This window comes from Notothenia coriiceps, unplaced genomic scaffold (genome assembly GCF_000735185.1).
Source record: "Notothenia coriiceps isolate Sejong01 unplaced genomic scaffold, NC01 NC01_scaffold00034141, whole genome shotgun sequence".
Lineage (NCBI taxonomy): Eukaryota > Metazoa > Chordata > Actinopteri > Perciformes > Nototheniidae > Notothenia > Notothenia coriiceps.
This window is the reverse complement of record NW_011366842.1, coordinates 104894-120062: the sequence shown is the minus strand read 5'-3', so window position 1 is coordinate 120062 and position 15169 is coordinate 104894. Positions and strand designations below refer to the sequence as shown.

Below are 15169 nucleotides of genomic sequence, written 5' to 3'. Positions count from 1 at the left end.
TATACACCTGAACATCAGCAGGAGAGGACTCTTTAAAGTAGAGACACTATATACTGATATACACCTGAACATCAGCAGGAGAGGACTCTTTAAAGTAGAGACACTACATACTGATATACACCTGAACATGAGCAGGAGAGGACTCTTTAAAGTAGAAACACTACATACTGATATACACCTTGTTTGTTTGTAGCCTTTATTTAACCAGGTGAAGCCCCTTGAGATCAAAAGATCTCTTTTTCAGGGTGACCTGCAGGACATTAGTTACACATGTAACATACAAACAACAGAACAACAATAAGGATGACATACAACATAATGTACAGGGTACAGTTTACAAACTCTATTCACAGTGACAGGTACCATGAGCATCACACAGCATGTCACCCAGCCCAGTTTTAAAATGATGCAGGGGAACCAAAGTGCTCAGTTTGAAACATGTTTGCAGACTGTTCCAAGTTAGTGGAGCTGCACAACTAAAAGCTTTCTTCCCTAAGACAGTCCTAGCACTTGGCACATTTAATAAAACAACATCATGAGATCTCAGGCAATACGTACTTTCAATTCGTCGAGAGATCAGAGAGCAGATATAAAAAGGTAGTTTACCTAACATGGCTTTATAGATGAACATGTACCAGTGACTGAGCCTCCTTACAGTTAGTGATGGCATACCTGCCCTGGCATACAGGGTACAGTGATGAGTGAGTGCTTTACAGTTAGTAACACATCTCAGTGCACTGTGATAGGCGGCATCTAACTTGACCAGGCAATGGGCAGGTGCATTCATATAGATCAGATCACCATAGTCCAGCACAGGTCAAAAGGTCACAGAGCCTTTTCCTGGCTTCAAGTGAGAAACAGGACTTGTTTCTGAAAAAGAAACCTAGTCTAACCCTCAGCTTTTTAAGCAGATTAATGACCTGAAGTTTAAAAGTAAGACAATCATCAAGCCAGATACCAAGGTATTTGTAACAGGTAACCACTTCAAGTTGTATTCCTTGCGTAGTTACAATATCCAAAGCAATCTCTGGTGTATTTTTAGCTTTAGAAAAGAGCATTACCTTGGTTTTATCCACATTTAAAAGAAGCTTAAGCTCAGAGAGCTGAGTCTGAATAATATTAAAATCAGCCTGTAATTTAACACCAGCCTCCTGAATGGAGGGACCTGCACAATACATCACGTTATCATCCGCATAAAAATGTAAAGTAGCTTCATCCACATTTTCACCTAAACTGTTGATATATATGGAGAATAAAAGTGGACCTAAAACAGAACCTTGAGGAACACCATTAGTAATGTTTAACCACTCAGAAGACAGCCCATCAAAGTGAACACATTGGGACCTTTCAGAGAGGTAGTTCACAAACCACCCCACTGCATGGCTGGATATGCCAATACTGACCAGCCTCTGCTTTAAGATGCGATGATCGACGGTATCAAACGCTTTGGACAGGTCAATAAATAGAGCTGCACAACTCTGCTTATTATCTAAAATACTCCTAATGTCATTCACCTCTTTCATTGTGGCAGTGATGGTGCTGTGTTGCTTTCTGAAGCCTGACTGATGTTTAGACAGGATATCATTGTTACATAAAAACTCCTTTACCTGTTCACTCACTAGGCGTTCAAGAACCTTAGCCAGAACTGACAATTTAGAGATGGGCCTATAGTTATTTAAAATAGTTGCCTCCCCTCCTTTTAGTAGAGGCAAGACATAAGCAGACTTCCACAATATTGGAATTGTGTTTCTGCTGAGGGAGAGGTTAAAAAGAGTAGTGAGAGGAAGAGCAATAAAATCTGCAGCTATCTTTAAAAAGAAAGGTTCTACGTTGTCCGGGCCAGCCGGTTTCTTAGGATCTAACTTGGTTAAAGATTCACGAACAACATCAACAGTAAAAGGAGTAAAACTAAAAGGGTTTTCCAAAACAAGTTTTTCAGAGTCACAGACTGTAGTGTTCACAGAAACAGAGTTAGTGACAGAATCAAATAGAGAACCACAGGACACAAAATGCTCATTAAAGCAATTTAGCATAGTAGCCCTGTCTGATATAGAGCCAGATGCTGTGGTAATGCACGGAGGTAGCTCATTACGGATCTCACTGGTGGAAATCGATTTTATGGCTTTCCAAAATGTCCTAGGATTATTCAGATTCTTTGTGGTTACTGACAGATAGTACTTTGATTTAGCACTTTTGATATTTGAAGTGAAGCTATTCCTTAGCTGCCTAAAACGCAGCCATTCTACCTCTGAGCCTGATTTCCTAGCCTTTGCCCAGGCCTTGTTTCTCTCATGAAGGAGACTGGACAGTTCAGCAGAAAACCAAGGATTGTCTCGTCCCTTTATTCTAAATTTACACAGGGGTGCATGTCTATCAATGATCTCCATAAAACCAAGATACAAATAAGACCATGCAGTTTCTACATCTGCACACAAATCGATTTTCCCCCAATCAAACCCAAACAGATCATGAACAAAACCTTGCTCCACAAAATGTTTTTTGTCTCTCTTAATGATAATGCGAGGTTTAACCTTTTGGACCTTAGTGTCCCTAATTGTGGCTACAACACAGTGATCACTCAAATCATTTGCAAATACTCCCAAAGATGAGTATTTATAGGGAACATTAGTTAAAATGAGATCAATTAGGGACAGGAGAGTCAAGAAAATAAAATAGTTGAAAGAACCAGTCATCATGTCACCCTAATTCTATTTGGGTCTTGCTAATGATGTCTTTACAAGAATAATTTCATATAATTCGGATCATTATTCAATTATTTATACTCAAAACAGAGAGAAGGCTTTCAGATGACTTGTCCTCAGACAGCCCCTCAGACACCATGGCTGTGTCACTGGGTGAGGAATAACGCCTCCTCTTCATCGGGTGTCAAACAATACACTTTGTGATCAGAGCACATCTCCCCCACTGAGTGGTGATGTCCTTCAGTCTTCCATTATACTATTTGTGCTCTAGTTTCGATGGAAGAAAAGATACATCTCACTTAAAAACCATCCCACTGTGACAATGGACCTCTTTTAAAGCTAGCAGTTATGGAATAAACTCTATATGTAAAATCATTTTACATAAATGTGTTTTAATACTAATCCACTGCAGTGCACATAGTAACCAAGACAATACAAACACACAACACGATAAATAAGCCTCCAAAAATTGTAAAGTTTAATTTATAAATGAAAAAAATATATAATACCAACTAACATATAAACAAATCAGTTCTAAGACCAAACCCAATTCTTCTCCGACCTTCATATGGTTTTTTTAAAAAAAGAAAGAGAGAGATTTGTGCATGTGTTTTGCATTATAAGTGAAAGGTCAGCATGGCCAGCATGAGTATTAAAACAAAAAATGGCATTCTTTAGGTTTTATTCAATGTAACAAGAAAACATTCTGTATCAAATATTTCTATCATTAACTTTGACACGTGACATGCAACCTCCGTTATCACACACGTGTTTACATGTGACTGAAAAGCTAAATCAGACTTAAATCGGCACAATTTAGTTTGACATATTGTATAAAAGCATTATTACTTTGGTGTTTATTTGTGGCATTAACTTTATATTTGATAAGTTATTTATGTGACAAAATGTTGTATATAGATAAAAAAAATTACAAGTGTACATGCTGAGGAAAATACAAAACTGATGGCTCACTTCACAATTATCATATGTGTTGGTCCAAGAAGCTGTGGTGGGTTCTGACGGCTCAGGATGAATAAAGTATGACGACCAGAAAAGTTTAAGACAATGATGCCATCTAGAGGCAGAACAGAGGAGTTTCCTCAACACAGAAAGTGTGTACACAATCATGACCTCATCACAGCACTGTCCCGAGGCTTTTAAGAGCAAAAAGTCCCTTTATGACAGCATTTAGTATCATGAGTCCTCGTCATTGTAGAAAAACACAAAGTAGAAGAGAGCACTGATGACCAGCAGAGAGACTGACATCAGCATGTTCCTCCGATTCTCTCCTCTTAACGTCTGCAGCTCCTTGTCTGGAAATTTAAAAAGTAATGTGAATCAACTAATGTGTGGCAGCCATCCATTTTCACCAAAACTGAAACATCATGAAGCAACAAAAACTGCTTATTTATATGAATGCACCGTAATAACATTAAACACGGTTGCAATCATAACACGGATAAAACTTTCATGAGCTTAACGAGTAAATCAGATCACAACAATGACTGTTTATCTCAGATGTTTGTGTTTTTATATATATTTAGGAATGACCAACTATGAAGCAACTGACCAAAAGAAGACTGATTCACATAATCCAAAGCTGTGTTTTGTCCATAATCATTCATAGTTTGTTTGATTGTAATTGAAATATCTCTAAAAGTATTCAAATGTCAAGTCCACATAAAGTGAAGTTAGAACATATTTGTGACACTGCTTATTACATTTGAATGGCACATGTTTTTTGTAGGAGTGTTTCCTTACCTAACTTTAGCACCCTCTCATTAATGATGGTCATTTCATCTTCCAGGTCCTGCCTATGGAGCAGTGAGGGTGAGAGAGAGAGAGAAACAGCACCATAAGGAGGGTTTTCACGTCATGGACAAGCCTTATAGGGAACAACTGTATAAATTCAAGTTAGGTTTCATCTCTGAAAGTACGTTTTAACATCTCTATGACCACCATCATCATCCTCACCTGTCCTTCTCAGAGAGCTTCTCCTTTCTGCTCCTGAACTCAACCCTGTCCAGGTTGTCTTTGCATCGCGTTCGCCGCTCCTCCAAACGGTCTATCTAGAATATTTACAGGTCAGAGATAATAGTGAGTTTAGTTAAGATTGGTTGGATTGAAAATACTTCACCATGAACAGAGGCCGGCGTAAGAAGTACTCTTGTACCCAGTGTTGTAAGCGTAGAAGAACCAGAGTGTAGTAATGCTCTGTTACAAGTAAAAGTCCTGCAATCAAAATGTTACTCAAGTAACAGTACAAAAGCATTAGCATCAAAAGATACTTAAAGTAACAAAAGTAAAAGGACTCATTCTGCAGATTGGTCCATTTCAAAATGATATACACTTGATATGTTTTAAATATAATTAGTGATGTTATCACAGCTGGTAAAGGTGCAACTCGTTTTTGTATAGGCCTACTGCAGGGTAGATTGTGAATGTTAATTCAGGTGTAACTCAAGTCCTATTTAAGTGTTGATTATATTTCATATTACTAATCCAAATCTACAAAGTAACTAAAGGTATTTAAATGAGGTGGAGTAAAAGTGCACAATTTACCTCAAAGTACCATATCATTAAAATAGTCACGTAAAGTACAAGTACCTCAAACTTGTACAAGTACTTGAGTAAATCTACTTTAGTTACTTTGCACTATTGACCAAATGCAGACACTAAATGAATTGAATGTGTGCATATTAGAGATGTGAGGATGCAGAAGGAGGCACGAACTAAAATGCTAACCCCCTATCCAGCAAGCTGGAGGAGAAAAACGCGTCTTTCACCGTCTTACCTCAGTGGCGACACTGGTTTTCTCGCGTCTTTTGTCTTTAATTTTAGTCATTTTCTGGCTGAATCTAGCTACTTCAGAGAGCCTTAGACTGACTGTACGGAAGTGTTTCCTTCTTCTTCATTTTGACACATCACTCCTCCTTGAAGGCGGTGCTGCCCCCTATATGTGTAACACGGCCATAACGGTCAGGCTAATTAATGTCACCTGTGCTAATAGTGACCTAAAGTTTAAACTATGCTATTTGACGCTATTCTGACAAAGTCCCAGGAGAACAAAATAATGGGGGGTTTCAGCAGCAGCAGCAGCAGCCCCTTTGAATTAGTGAAACTAAAGTGATAGTTATTAACTCTATTTCGCTCTTATAAGACACACAAATATCATATAATATGACGTTATACATGAACAAATTAGATTTGATTCAACTTTATTGTCATTGCACTATGACAGCGATATGCAGTTAGCGTTCTACCAAAAGTGCAAAACAAGTAGAAAGTGAAGTGTTATTCATGATATATTAAATATACATGATCTGGAATAAACAAGTATGTTTTATGCCAGTAGTATTGGAAGTACTAATGGCTATAGGAACAGCGACCGAAAACTGTCTTCTGTCTCCGCTACGAAGCAGAAAAGTGTGTGTGCTAGTGAGAGAGTTGCTAATCGGATTAAAGGACCTGAGAGGACACGGTTTGATCAGCTGAGAGAGAAAAGGAACGACGCCATGAATTTTCTTCTCTAGTAGCTCCGTTTCATTTAGGAAAAATGCCTCTCTTTATAAACCGGGACCAAATATTTGCACATCAGGTACACCTGCTGGAGCACAAACTGAGGGTAAATCACTGCTAGAGTGTCATGCCAAATGTGAGATTTATGATCTGAGATTGTTAATGGATTTGAGGTGTATGCATTGATTGTTTTCCATTTAGTAGCCTACGCACAAAACCAAGAGTGTGTGTTATGTCTTTGTGTTTTTAGAGTAAAGAGGAACGAATACTGGAACTGGAGACAGAGAATGCTATTCTTCATTTAAGACTTGCCGAGGTAAGAAGACTCCTGCCATCATTACTTACAGGCTTAAACCTTTTAGGCCTAAGGGAATCCCAGATCACTGTTACAGTATTTTCTTTAATAGCATGATTGAAATACATTATGTATTTTATCTTTTATCTCACTGCCATTGAATTCAGGTGTAACTTTGTATTGTACAGTATGTCTCTGTTATAAAAGGAGAATATGGATACCAAAAATAATCCCGGTAGACTGTCCCTTCACATGCTCAATTTGAACCTTTCAACTCAAACTAGTTGTAAACAGGCAACTAGTATTACCTAAAGTAGCCTAACATGTTTTATTGGGTTTTATAGACCTTACAAATAATTACATAATACTTACAAATGTGCAATGTAATGAAAACTGTTTAAAATAAGCTCTCTGAGAAGAGTATCTTTTGTTTTCCAGCATTTAACATGTTCTCTTCCAATGCTGTTTATTTATTCATCTTTCACTGATAATTGAAACGGAATGCGATCATTTAGCACCAGAGCTTTTACTGTGGGTTTTGGGAAACACATAGTTCCCTCAACCTCAACATTTTGCCAACGTATGCCACTTTTACATCTATTAGGGTAAACGTGTTGCTTAATAAGTTATCAACAACAGTTGACCAACAAGTCTCTCGAAGACGTGTGTTGTATTAAAATGCTGTTAAATTTGAACAAGCATGATACAAGGGGGGTTATTTAATGTAGCTGTAACTGCCAGTTGAGCTGTTGCTTGGCATAACGTGAGTATAAAATGGTACAGCGGTGCAGAATAAGTATGTTGATGTCGTATCCTTTAGTGTCTGGGGAAGCTCCGTCGAGACCATGAAAAGGAGACCAAGGCCCAGAAGCATCATCTGCAGCAGAGGAACGCTCAGAAGATCACCCGGTCAGCCCTCGCCAAACTCCTCTCTGAGGTCCAGGTACACATGCACCAGAATGTCTTTGTGCACATGGTAGCTGGTTAATAGTTTTTTTATCTGATCTTTTGAAATGTTTCACTAAATACCATCCAAAGGCAAGAAAGGAAAGTCATTTAGGAACTTAGAAAGACACACAAACAAAAGAGAAACACACACACACAGGCACGCACGCACGCACGCACGCACACACACACACACTCACTCACTCACTCACTCACTCACTCACTCACTCACTCACTCACTCACTCACTCACTCACACACACACATCCGCACTGCCCTTCACACTTCATGTCTCCTCTCTGTGTTGGTTGCAGGCCGTGAAGCAGGACTTGAGTGAACTTTTCGCAGTGTATTTGAGTTTTTCCACTGAGCTGGAAGAGCAGAGCAAGCAGCTGCTGGACAAAGTACAGCAGGCCAGCTGTTCTCTAAAGGGTGACCGTGGAGACGAGGTTCAGGGTAAGTGTCTCAGTGTGTAGCATAACAATTGATCAGAAATGCAGCATCTTTTACCCCATTTTCCTTAGCAAATTGTTTTTTTTATTGACTTCTAGGTTTACTGTTCGGCACCATTTTGGCCATTTTCTTTTTAAAGTTATGGTGGAGCCTGGGTGCTGTGAGCTGGAGTGAGCATGCAGCTTTAAGAAGAGCAGCTTTTCAAGGCACTCTGACATTAACCTATGATAGATTCAAATTCAAAGGGTCAATGTGTAAGGCCTGCTAATAAATAAATATTGGCGGCATTTTAAGTTCTGCTACTTGGTCAATACACGCATGAATTATATTAAAACAATTAATAAAATAAATCAGGGCAAGAATACGTACATTTTGCCGCCACATGCTCTCCTCCTAGAAGGGTATAGTGTTGTAGCACGTATACCATGTTGGCATTTTCTTGTTTCTGCCATTTTGAATTTATACCAACAAGCTATTATAGCTGAGGGGACTGTGTGTAGAAGTCATAATGTAAATCACAGGGGAGGTTTCAAACCGTCAGAAGTTAATTTACCATTCGTTGAATATTTTATTAAGAAACATTTTTATGCCTCCCTTCTGGTCTGACATTTTCTACCTTCCACTTTTATTAATGCTTTTTGTTTTGCCAACTCATTCCTCCTCTCTGTGTTTCTCACTACTCTAAAGTGGTTTACATGTTCTGTGCTGGCTGTTTCTTGATCAGGCTGCTGATAATCCTCTCACACTGCCCCTCCCCTCTTCTCTCTCACCCCGCCCTGCGAGGTTATCCCGGGTTCACTTTCTTGCTTTAATTCAGTCCCACAAGTCAGCTACTCACCATGGCTCTGAAGATTTGTGACAACTGATCTCCCTGAGAACATGCTGTGCAAAATGCTGCAAACTTCACCTACTTACCTGCACTAATTAAAGAGTACTCAACTCAATAGTACTCAACTATTTGGAGATTTCTCTTACATTACATTTATTTTGCAATTTATTTGCTACTTTGCTAATCATTATTTTTATATATTGTAGGGCTGTAATTGTTCTTTGACTTCTAATTCAAGATTTATAAAGGGATCAATCTGAAATATATGTATCATTCCAAAAACCTAGCAAATAAAATGTATTTAAGTAATAACTATCTTATTATTAAAAATGTACATGTTGTAGACTCATATGATTAGGAAACTATGAATTTGGATGCAGCAATAAAACCAAGGCACTTAAAAAAGACGTTTTTAAGGGAAAATGCCAACAAATAAATCTATAAATAATCAGATTAGAGGTTTACGTTTAAGATTCTGAAGGCCTTTAAGTACAGACATTTTCATTTAGAATAAAAAAAAAACTTTTATTGCTGTTTTGGGGATCATTTATTTTTGAATAATTTGCACTTGAAATCATCTTTAAAGAGAAAAAGGAACATTTTGTTATATTTTCGTTCAACTAAGGCTATCCATGAAGGTCTCAACCCGTCTGAGTGAATGGAGTAGTTTAGTGCCGGGTTAACAGCACTAACATGTGTGCTCCAGGATTATAGACCTGGCCTGAGTTCAAAGATTTAAACCAGACAACAGATGGTCTGCCTTTTCCTTATGTGTTTGTTGTATCAAAATTAACACAATAATAAGCTTGAACCTCTTTTCTCTAATTTATCTCTCTGCTCTCCATGACCAGATTTACAAGCTGTGGTCTCAGCTCTAGAGCGCTCTCTGGAGGAGGAGCGGGAGAGGTGCCGGGCGGAGAGGCAGAGGAGGAAAGAGCTCCATAACACCCTGGTGGTGAGCACAGATTATTGTCTGAAGATAATGGGTTATAGTCTGGGTTCATAGAAACCTACAGCATATCTGATGTGTTGCTTTGTTGTTATTGTTAAATATGTACAGGAGCTGAGAGGCAACATCAGGGTTCACTGCAGGGTGCGACCAGTTTTACCCTTTGACCACGTCCCGTCTTCCACCCCTGGATCGTGGTGGGGCATTACAGGATCCATCATGACAATATGAAATACTTTATGATCATTAAGAGTTTTTTTGCACTTGAAAAGCTAAAAATATCAAATATATGTGTTGTTTTTTTCTGTCAGGCCTGCATTATCAGAAGAAGTGGTATCTACAGTCAGTGATGTGAGTTTTACATTTTCTTAACATTTATAATATTTAATTGCCGCTAGCAGCCTCAGTGTCCTCACCCTATTTTTGTTTTGCCCCATTTGTTGTTTTTAGGACACAGTGATGGTGAATTGCATAAAACCTGGAATGCCAGTGCATAACAAGATGTATGAGTTTGAGAGGTAAAAACAAACACCGTCATGGCGCAATTACTCTAGTTTCAAAAGTATCAATGATTCCTCTGTGTTTCTTCCAGAGTGCATGGACCAGAGGAATCCCAGGATGCAGTGTTCGAGGAAGTCAAGCCGCTCCTCACATCTCTGTTGGACGGGTGAGTACGGAAGCATTAAAAAAAAGGCTATGTCAAATCACATGCCATTCAAATGTTCATTCAGCTATATTAATTGAAGAACCACCCTGCGGGGATGAAGAACAAACAATTAAAAATGTGACAAACGGCATAATGTGACTGCATGTCCTGAATGTCATCTCCTGCCCTGCAGCTACAATGTGTGTATCATGGCGTACGGGCAGACAGGAAGTGGGAAGACTCACACCATGATGGGCTCCCAGCAGCTGGAGGAGCACTCGGGGGGACAGCAGAGGGCGCAGCCGGGGGCGCAGCCGGGGGCGCAGCCGGGGGCGGAGCAGGGCATCATCCCCAAGGCGGCTGCTGAACTCTTTCGGTGAGGAAGAAAAGCATTTGTTTGTTTTTTGTGATAGTTACTGTCTATAATGACTAAACTCTGCGAGATGTGTTTTTTTATGACATGCTGAATCCAAAGTAGATCTGTTCTGATTTACTGTGTAGAGATAAAGTTGATCCATTAGTGTATCAAAATAGAATATATTTAGGTCGAACTTTGTCTTTTTGTTTTCATGTATGGGGTTTTGTTCCTGTTCCTGTGTGTGTGTGCAGGATGATCTCTGAGAAGCCAGTTTACAGCCACACAGTGGAGGTGTCAGTGATGGAGGTGTACAACAACGAGGTGCTCGACCTTCTGGCCAAAGATGCGCAGGGCAACCCGGTGGAGCAGCGCTGCGACGTCATCACCACCTCCAATGGGGCCAGCCAGGTCATCGCCCTCAAATACCAGTGAGTACAGCCGCAGCTGAGGAGACAACCAGAATATAAGATTGTGTTTCTATTTATTATTATTTGATATCTCTATTGAACGGGTACCATGCATAAAAAACACATTCATCTCAAACAGAGAAGAGATGCTATATGCCAGATTATAGCTAAAAGCACATTTCCATCTGCAGTCCTTGGACAGGTACACACTTAACAGTCAACACACTAATTCAAATAATTTCATATTGCCTATAACCCTAACAAATAAAACAGCTCAAATACAGATGAATCAAATATAAATATTAGTACTTTTGTCAAATATAATTTATCAAAACCAACCAAATCAAATGTTTGCACAATGGGGAAAAAGCCTGCCTTTGTTTTGTATTCATATAATCAAAGCTTTTCGACATGTAACATGTATCAAATGATGTGTAATGGGAAAGGGCTGAAAATGACGCTATCAGGGTGGGGCGGGTGAACCAAACAGTGAAGTTGAATGCAGTAAAACTATAAGATAAAACCAATACAGGCTGCACTGGGTCGTCACTGAGTTATATTGTTCCCATAGACATATTCACTTCATCCATGTTCAATACTGATTTTAGCAGCTATCACTTCATGTCGGATGTGTTTCATATGTCTTCCAGGCCCGTGCGGGATGCCTCTGAGGTGATGCAGATCCTCAGCAGGGTTTTGAAGCTCAGGGCTCACTGTCCCACCCTCGTCCACCCCGACTCCTCTCGCTCTCACCTCATTGTCACCCTCACCATTTCCTCCAAAAGCCCCAACGCACTGGCCCTGGGTGAGACGCAATCACACACACTCACACATATGTTAGCATTGATGACACCTGTTGGCCACACACTCATACACTGTTTGTTTCCATTCAGCCCGCAGGCTCCAGAGTGCCAAGAAGGACATGCAGCTGGCCGCTCAGAAGGAATGGTGGAGCCCACGCTGTCGCCGTGCCAACCTCGCCGCCCGCAAATCATCTGAGGATCATCTCTTCGCGAGCACGGCCTCCTCTCCCAGCCGCTCCCCCTCACACTCCCCCTGTCCGTCCCCCAGGCGCAGCGTTTCCCAGGCTCTGTTCAAAACCAAGCTGCAGCTGGTGGACCTGGCAGGGAGCGAGAGTGTCGGTGAGAGGGGCTCAAGGATGTGAATTTAGTTTAGTGTCGTGGGAAATTTGGTCTGTGATTGTTTGAAGATGCATCTGGCCACATTTAACCTGGAAAACATACCTTTTTAATGTAAATAATTGAAAAACAGTCATTAGGCATGTCTAATTCAGATGCTGGGGATAACATGCTGCTTTGTGCAGATTTCAACCTGCTCATATACAGCCTGTACAAACACAGCTGAGGATGCAGGTTTTGGTAATCAACCTGTATTTACACAGAAAAAAGGTCAGAATAAGAATCAGAATACCTTAATCATCCCACAGAGGGGACATTTGAATTTGTTACAGCAAGAAAAGAACCAAAGACAGCTTAATGATAACCAAGAAGCATGCATACAAAATATTAAAGATAAAAATAACAAGACCATTTACAAAATACACATCCTGTAACAGTTCTAAGAGATATAGCAGCCAGGTATATATTGCAAAGCTATTAACGGCATATATATATTGCACATAATTGGTATTATAGAGATTTTTTTTTAAATTCATTGGGATAAACCCCTTCAGCACCATCTCGCTTTCAAGGGGGTCCCGACAATAGCAACAACTTACAGACATACATAAATATAGTATAGTCTTTGTTGTTATATGTGTATGGGTCACTGTCACTGAACCAAGTAGAGCGGATGCTTGTTCATTATGCATATCAATCAGCTTCCGTGCAGACAGTTAAAAAATGTGTGTGTGTCAGGTATGTCTGGAGTTTCGGGCGCCGCTCTGTGGGAGGTGTCCTGTATAAACCGCAGTCTCTCTGCTCTGTCCGATGTCCTGGGAGCTCTGGCCGAGCAGAGACCACACGTCCCCTACAGGAACAGCAAACTCACCCATCTGCTACAGGACGCCATAGGTGAGGCGCACACACACTTACACACTCACACTCTCTTTTTCTAACACCTGGGATTCATATCTTCTGGGTTTGCATTTCCTGGGAAAGAGTCACTGACACCGACATGTCTTCACCTAGCTGAGAGATTCCACATACTGTAACTCAGACAACACTGAATCATCCAAAACACTACGCCAAGATATGTCTGTATAATGTATTTGTCCTTGCCCTAAAAAGGAAAAGAAAAGTATGACACGTGTATTTAAATTGTATTTTGTCCTTTTTAGTGTAATCTTTTGGTATATATTATATATTTCCTGTGAATAATTGTCTTTATCTTAATGTCATACATTTACAGAGCTAGATCCCAGATCAAATGCACGCTAAAGGCTCTTTGAGCATGTTTTCTCACAGTGAATGTTAAATGTTTGTTTTTCATGTATTGTGTCTTGATATTTGTCTATGTTGATGTTACACATGGAGCTGCTGTGATGCAAGTCAAATTTCAGACCATTAAAGTATTATCTTATCTTATCTTATCGTCATAATATTTCTTTTCGTTTTTTATGATCGGTGTTATTTTTCTCAGATTTTCTTACAATGTATCTTCTTCAGCTGTGTTTATGTATGCAGCATACACACTAAGGCAACCTCCTCATACTGTATGTGTAAACCTACTTGTTTCTGACTTGAACTCTAATGTAATTTTTGGGTGGTGTTTAACATGTCAGTCTTGAACATCCCCTCTTGTCTCCATCCCCTCCACCAGGCGGAGATGCCAAGCTGCTGGTGATGCTGTGCGTCTCCCCCACGCAGCGCTACGTCACAGAGTCCCTGCAGTCCCTGGGCTTCGGGACCCGTGCCCGTCAGGTCCAGAAGGAGCTGCCGCGAAGGAAGGGGAACCCTCTAAAAGTTAAGTGACGAGACAGACAGAGAGATTTTCTCCTTTGCAATACGGCAGCAAGATACGTCCTGAATCAGTCATGCCAACACGTTTCGACGGTATACCTGCAAATCTGTTATTTTAGTTTATAGTGGGTGTGAGCCCTTCTTGCTCTCAGTAGTTACGTTAACTAAGAAATGTGTTAATTTTGCTAGAAATATTTATATATTTTCCTTTTTTAGATATATTTTAATAGACTAAATGTCTTTTATAGGGCTTTCTGAAGTACTTGTATAATGTGTTCATTTTTAACCCTGGCAAACAAAGGGTGCTTAGTAGTTATGGATGAAGATACTGAAAGTTGGGGTAATGATTCAATTTAGGATAACATTTTATTTATTCAATCTCTCATATCATTAGACTGTAGATCATGTTGATAGTCGTCAGTCCTGTATAAGAAAATGCTTCCTGACTGAAGTAGTCTTCCATGAATTCTGTTGTAAATACATTTCAGTGTTTCTGCTCATGCCTTCTCTTTTTTAGAGTTTTGGGTGCAGTTATGTTTGTACACATGTTGATGTATTCTGTATCTGTATTCATCCCCCTTTTTTGAAGACTTGAAAGTAGTGCCGATATTACAAAACAAAATTAAACAGCTGATGTGCAGATATGTGTATTTTGTGTTTCAGTCTGTTCCCGATGACACTGTACAGAGAAAGTCAAATAAGGGCATTAAACAGTTTGTGCAGTCTCTTAGAAAAATTATTCATATAAAGTTGATTGCTCACAAAAGGCTTTCTATTCTACGCAAACTACTTCCACTGCGGGGGATTGTTCCAATAAACCGTCTGCTGCTGTGTAGATTACAGCGAAGAGGAATACATATAATCACTTTAGAGCAGGACGGTATTATTTTTAGCTTTTGTTTTACAGTCAATTACTGCAGGCAGGTGGAATATTCTGCATAAGCACAATTCTGCTAAGGAGCTGAACAATTGATTGCCCAATGTGGCAAAACCCATCGGGGTGATAACAAAGTACACCAGCTGATGATTCTTTTTACAAAAGCTATTTAAGGTTTGTTGACTACATGTTGGAAGAAAACAAATCAGGTAATTTCCCTCGTGGTGAAACAGTGGGACATCTTCCAAGCATGGGGAAAATAATACTGT

At 39.8% G+C, this 15169-nt stretch overlaps 2 protein-coding genes across 4 annotated transcripts; one reads left to right on the top strand and one right to left on the bottom strand.

The window, feature by feature from the left end:
• Positions 1-3367: 3367 nt before the first annotated feature.
• On the bottom strand, positions 3368-5636 carry ccdc167 (coiled-coil domain containing 167). Its single transcript, XM_010790351.1, has 4 exons — positions 5497-5636; positions 4677-4771; positions 4464-4516; positions 3368-4015 (listed from the first exon to the last, which is right to left on the bottom strand). Exons 1-4 carry the CDS (start codon positions 5545-5547, stop codon positions 3897-3899), a joined length of 318 nt encoding a protein of 105 aa, XP_010788653.1. The 5' UTR covers positions 5548-5636; the 3' UTR covers positions 3368-3896.
• A 555-nt stretch (positions 5637-6191) lies between these two features.
• On the top strand, positions 6192-14729 carry kif25 (kinesin family member 25). Of its 3 annotated transcripts, none has more exons than XM_010790349.1 (15): positions 6192-6300; positions 6472-6537; positions 7337-7459; positions 7775-7916; positions 9594-9697; positions 9803-9888; positions 10003-10042; positions 10142-10209; positions 10284-10358; positions 10531-10713; positions 10947-11123; positions 11753-11907; positions 11996-12244; positions 12980-13135; positions 13884-14729. In XM_010790349.1, exons 1-15 carry the CDS (start codon positions 6259-6261, stop codon positions 14033-14035), a joined length of 1818 nt encoding a protein of 605 aa, XP_010788651.1. In that variant the 5' UTR covers positions 6192-6258; the 3' UTR covers positions 14036-14729. The 3 variants fall into 3 exon arrangements, with proteins under 3 accessions (XP_010788651.1, XP_010788650.1, XP_010788652.1); XM_010790348.1 differs by having other exon boundaries at positions 6192-6327; XM_010790350.1 differs by having other exon boundaries at positions 6298-6357.
• Positions 14730-15169: the final 440 nt, after the last annotated feature.